This window comes from Nicotiana tabacum, chromosome 12, assembly GCF_000715075.1.
Source record: "Nicotiana tabacum cultivar K326 chromosome 12, ASM71507v2, whole genome shotgun sequence".
Taxonomy (NCBI): domain Eukaryota; kingdom Viridiplantae; phylum Streptophyta; class Magnoliopsida; order Solanales; family Solanaceae; genus Nicotiana; species Nicotiana tabacum.
This window is the reverse complement of record NC_134091.1, coordinates 6,543,772-6,549,753: the sequence shown is the minus strand read 5'-3', so window position 1 is coordinate 6,549,753 and position 5,982 is coordinate 6,543,772. Positions and strand designations below refer to the sequence as shown.

General features: G+C 33.6%; 1 protein-coding gene across 1 annotated transcript; it reads left to right on the top strand.

The window, feature by feature from the left end:
- The first annotated feature begins 1,903 nt into the window (after positions 1-1,903).
- LOC107810718 (uncharacterized) lies at positions 1,904-5,676 on the top strand. The gene is made up of 4 exons (XM_016635529.2): positions 1,904-2,323; positions 2,634-2,894; positions 3,009-3,109; positions 4,820-5,676. Exons 1-4 carry the CDS (start codon positions 2,019-2,021, stop codon positions 5,491-5,493), a joined length of 1,341 nt encoding a protein of 446 aa, XP_016491015.1. The 5' UTR covers positions 1,904-2,018; the 3' UTR covers positions 5,494-5,676.
- The last annotated feature ends 306 nt before the right edge of the window (positions 5,677-5,982 follow it).

Sequence of the window (5,982 nt, the reverse complement as noted above, 5' to 3'; positions counted from 1 at the left end):
AGTGCGTCCCATAATTCTTTCGAAGTATTTAGTGCACTATACACATTGTACAAGTCATCCTCTAAAGCACTTAAGATGTAACCTTTGCAAAGAAAATCTGCCTGCTTCCATGCCTCAACAACCATGAACTTTTCATTATCCGGCATGTCCGCAACAGGAACTGGAGGCTCTTCACTAGTGAATATCTGCATACCAAGAGTGGTAAGCCAGAAGAACACCCTTTGCTGCCATCCTTTGAAGTTGGTTCCAGAAAATTTCCCCGGTTTCTCGGCCGGAGAAACAACAGTGCGGCTTGACGAGGCTATCGTCGTTGCACCAACAGTCGCGGAAGGAATTCCATTCTCATTTGCCATTTCTTACTGTCAACAACAGAAGAGATCAAGTAATGGCAAAACCAAAACAGTAAATAATACTGTAATTAATAAATAGTACGTAATAAAAACAACTGAAGTTTTTATATACTGTTTTTCCGAAAAAACGATGAAGTTTTTATATTCTTCAAATCGTTTTCTGAATCTTAATACTCTGATGAAGTTTTTATATCTTCAAATCAGAATAATAAAATTCCGACAAAATACAGAATATAATTATTAATTTCCTTAAGATTGTTATCAATCTGTATTGCAGTAAATATATTAAGTAATAATCTTTCTGAAAACAGAAACAGAAAGTTAGTAGAAATTAAATTCCGAAAACAGTAAACTTCTTCAAAATAAATTATGGAAAAACGTTGTAGGAACAAATCGAGCCCACTGAATACACAGTGTGTCCTTAAGAAAATTATTCCCCTCAAGTACCCGAGGTTTTGGAATATATCCTCCTAGGATAGAACGATTTAACTCACCAGTGTATCGGTACCTAAAACTCTGGTGATCGGCGAACCACTCAATGGTCGTAAAACACACTGGAATATTTTGTGCAGAAGAAGAAGAAGATTCAGAAAATTTCGTAAGTAAATATTCTGGGATTTGAAGGTCTATTTATAGCCAACTTGGTGATGTTTCTGAAGAGGTTTGCAACCTTTCAGAACAGTCATAGCTGTTGGAACAGGTGTGACACTCTGAAGAGGTTTGCAACCTTTCAGAATAGTCATGACTGTTGGAAATTTTTTGCGGGAAATTTAAAACGAATTTAAATTAATCCAGGAAAGAAAAACGGGCCGGACCGGACTGGATCGCGGGTCATTGGTTATTTCGGATTGAATTTTCTTTAATTAAATATTTGAAAAGAATTTTGTCCAAAAAGATTAATCAATCATTGCCGAAGCCGAAGCCGAGCCGAGCGAGCGATGACGACGACGCGAGGCTTGCCTTCTTACTAGCTCTTTAAGAGCTAAAAGATGAGCTTCTCTATATAAACACCAAAACTTTCTTTCTTTCTACCAATGAGGGACAAAGTGCATTAGTGGACTCATTCAAAATTTCACTTCCCTCCATTTCTTTCCCACCATTTTCCATTCACCCTTCTTTTGTTATTAAACAAAATCCAACATATACTGTCCATGAAAGTATTTTAACCTGATTTATTAAACAAAAAATAAGTTGAAGAGATATTGAAGTTGCCTGTAGTATGTGCGTGTGTGTTAAGTTTAATGAAACCTTTAAAAGGAAATCAACTTAAACCGGCAGTAAACATTTTTAAAGTTGAATGCGTATCACTCATAGTGTAGACTTAACCATGGTTGATCAACTATCAATTCACTTGGTCTTACATGCCAAAAGTCAAATCTAATGAAAGGTTGAGATTAGTAGGGCAAATCACTTGGATAAGTACAGATTAATTAAATAAAAGTATAGATTAATCAAGTTTTACATAAGACAAAATAGACAAATGCATCATGTTTATGCTAAGAACCAGGCCAGCAAATGGAATATTAAATACAGTAGAGGGAGTAGATAGTAAAGAAGCCCAACTCCTTCTTGGATCCCTCTCCATTAATAAAAAGAAAGAAACAACTCACTCTTTACACTCAAAGTAACATAAAAAGTTAGAAACTCTCTCTCTCTCTCTCTTCTCATATGAAGAAGAGAACTACTTCTTCTTTTTCTTCTTCAACAATAGTTCTTCTTTTTCATTTTCTAGCTCTACTTTTTATGGCACTCTTAACTTTTACACCAGAAACATCAGAGAATACCCAAAAACAAGCTTCTAAAAGGAGGAAAAAACAACAAATTAAACAGCAGAAGGAGAAACAAAAGCAACCATCTTCATGGGATCAATTCAAGAACTTATTGACTTGCAAACAAATTGAAAACTCAACAGTTCATGACCCTGCATCCAAGAATTCCAAGTTGGGTTCTTGCAGTTCCATTTGTAGTTTCAGGTATTTAACTGTGTGACTATCTCATTTAAAAGTTTAACATACTATTTTTTTTTTCTAGAATAGCAACATTATATTCAGTAGTGAAATCATAATTTTTTTAAGGTTGTTCAAAATTAAATATATATGTATAACAAGTAATTTTTGACATACATACTTGATATAATTTTCTGTATACACTATATATAATTTTCCGAGGAAGGATATTCAATTGGTTATATTGAACTGTGTGACTATCTTATATAGAGGTTACACTGTTAGAAAAAATGTGTTTTTAATTAGAGTACTTAATTATGTTATGTTTAAATATCAGGGATGTTGTACATGGAAATACAAGAGTGGTACACAGAGCTGATAATTCACCAGAAAGTAGCAGTTTAGGTCAAGAAACTCGTCTTCTAAACAAGAATAAAACTTCTCATCATCATGGCCAATCATCATCATCTTCGAGGTCTCTTGCTAGATCAAACGGTAGTGCTAGTTCCACGTATACTACTACTTCTTCTTCAAGAGGAATGCAATTTCGAAAGCTTTCTGGATGTTATGAGTGCCACATGATAGTTGATCCTAGCAGGTATAATATATAGTCCAATAATATGGAGTAACTTTCATTTTTAATTCTAATTAGTGTAATTTCCTTGTTATAATTTGCTATATAATAATGAGTGAAATAAAATTAAAATTATAGGTACCCTTTACCAAGGTCAACCATATGTGCATGCCCTGAATGTGGAGAAGTTTTCCCAAAAATTGAGAGCTTGGAACATCATCAAGCTGTTAGGCATGCTGGTAATTAAATATTTTACTTCCTTTAAGTTGCTCTTTCTTTTTTATATTTCAATCTCAAATGCCTATTCTAATGCTTTAATTTTTTCATTTTTATGTTCAAGTTTAATTTCTATGTACCAAAATATAAAAGAAATTTTGCACTATCATTTCACATAAAAAAGATAACTATATGTAGTTGCTTATAACAAATTAAAATAACATTTAACTAAATGGGTCAAATGGTTTTGTGTATATTTACAAACTTGTTTTAGTTTTAAGACCCTATCTCTTTTTTTTTTTTTACACATGAGAGATTTATTTTTACATATAAGAGACCTATATTTTACACATAAAAGATTTAAAAAGGATATTTTCTTAATTTGAACATTGTAAATGGCCGTGAAGGCTCATTCCCTCTAACGTAAAAAAGTTTTTAAAAAATGCTATAACAAGTTAATTACACTGCTATCGTAAAAGTTATTTAAAGTTATATAAATTAAATCCTTTCTATTTATATTATATTCATATTCATTTACGAGTATTTAATTTGACCGGCCTTTTAAGGGAATCTTCTGAGTAAATACTTGGGTTTTCTTGATTCCATGAATAGAAGTGAATCCATCATATTCCTCCTTCATTTGCTCATATTAATTTTGAAAAATTATGATTCAATCTTTATAACCAGAGACAAGGATTAGACAAACATTTTAACTTTGAATTTTGTCGGGAAAAGTTCAAATTATGTTAGTGGAAGCAAAACGGCATTGGTAATGCAATTTAGCCATGGGATTTTGTCCATTAAAAAAAACCATGTTAAGTACGTTAAATATTAAATATATTTTGTGATACATTGGTTGAACCCCCTCATAAATACTTGCCTTTCTTTTGCGGAACAGTGACTGTACTACACCACTTAAATATTTAAAGGACCATCTAGTAAATATTTTCCAACTACCTCTTCATAAAATTGAAAAGAACTGTACAGTATTACGTGGAGGAAAATTTAATTGGCCATAATTATTTTTTTCTTTTTATTATTGACACACCGACACTCGAAATTACTCCTACTAAAAGTACTTTTTTTTTGTTTTATATTGAAAATATTCTCTTGTTTAAGCCAAACATAATGCACAAAAGAAGGATCGAATCTTTTCAACTGGGATACTTGTCTTTAGATTATAAGCATTTGGTAGCCTACTCTACTTAATAAAGATAGTTTTCTTATCTGTTTTGCTATTTGAGTTCCAATAATTTGCCATACTACTAATTTTGGAGAAGCTTATTCCTAACTATTTTCATAATAAGTTAATAATACCTATACAGTCAAACATTTCTATAATATTTTTTTGGCTGTTATAGCGAAGTGATGTTGTAAAGAACATATATTATAATATAGCATAAAAATTGATTCCGAGAAAATTTTGACTTTTATAGTAAGTAATTATTATATTAAAATGTTATTTTAAAGAAATCTAACTGTAATGCCATTAAGATATGATAGCTTACCAACTAGAAGTAAAACCCACTAAATTAATTTCCTTTCTTTTCACATATTGTTGTCAGATGAAATCGACCTGAATATAATTAAGATTGTTGTCATATAACTTATTGCAATTAATTTCTAGAATTGGGACTCAATTTATTGATTGTACACATATTGTTACTGTCAATTTAGAATATTGTGAAATAATATTAAATTAAGATTATTAACAAAAGATTTTGCATTTTCAGTGTCAGAGCTGGGTCCAGAAGATTCAAGTCGAAACATAGTGGAGATAATCTTCAAATCAAGCTGGCTCAAGAAGGAGAACCCAATCTGCAAGATCGAACGGATATTAAAAGTCCACAATACCAAACGCACGATCCAACGGTTCGAGGACTGCAGGGACGCCGTAAAGATACATGCGGTCGCCACAGGCAAGAAAAACCCAAGATGCGCCGCGGACGGAAATGAGCTACTTAGATTTTACTGCACGAGCCTTACGTGCTCTCTCGGCGCACGTGGCTCGTCCAGCTTATGCGGCTCCGTACCTAGTTGCGGAGTTTGCACTCTCATACGTCACGGGTTCCAGGGAAGCAAAACTAGTGGGGTCCGCACTACTGCTAGCAGTGGACGGGCCCACGACTGCCTAGGTAGCGGCATCGCCAAACGTAGGGCAATGTTGGTGTGTAGGGTTATTGCCGGAAGAGTTAAGCAACCGGCGAAAGATGTGGCGGCTTCACCAACGATGGAGGAGGAAACTTGTTCTAGCTCTGCTTCTGGCTTGCTGACAAATGGCTCAGCCATATACGATTCTGTAGCCGGGTACGCGGGGATCTACTCGAATCTTGAGGAATTATACGTATTTAATCCAAGGGCAATACTTCCATGCTTTGTCGTGATATACGAAGCGTTGGAATCTTAGCTTTAACGTTTCTCTATTTGTACTTCAGCTATTTGTACGGTTTAGTTTGGTGTCTTTTATTTAATTTGTTGTGCCTTTATGTAACTAATTTCAGGTTGGTTAAAAATTGTAACAGTACCCGTGAGTACCAAAAGGCAACATAGTTGGATGAGGTAATGCTTATCCAACTATGATTTTTGTATATATTATAAGTTGCTTTTTATACGTGTTATAATAAGTGTTAGGATCAAAATAATCACGTGTCATGCGAAAGTTAGAAAAACAAAGTTAGAAAAACAAACTTTGAACGATGATAAATCAGACAACAAGGAAGAAATATACCAAAATAGACACAACTATTTAACGTGGTTCGGTCAATTGATTTGCGTTCACGGCGAAGATGAACAATCCACTACATAAAAGAGAGTATAAAATATCGAGAGAATAATTTCACAAACAAACATAAATGACACACTAACACTTATCCCAAGACTCTCAAACCTCTTATGG

Bases quoted from the DNA above. Each gene is read 5' to 3' on its own strand.
- LOC107810718 (XM_016635529.2), top strand. From the start codon at position 2,019: ATGAAGAAGAGAACTACTTCTTCTTTTTCTTCTTCAACAATAGTTCTT. The intron at 2,895-3,008 runs GTATAATATATA...TTAAAATTATAG, and splicing joins ATGATAGTTGATCCTAGCAG to GTACCCTTTACCAAGGTCAA. The intron at 3,110-4,819 runs GTAATTAAATAT...TTGCATTTTCAG, and splicing joins TCAAGCTGTTAGGCATGCTG to TGTCAGAGCTGGGTCCAGAA.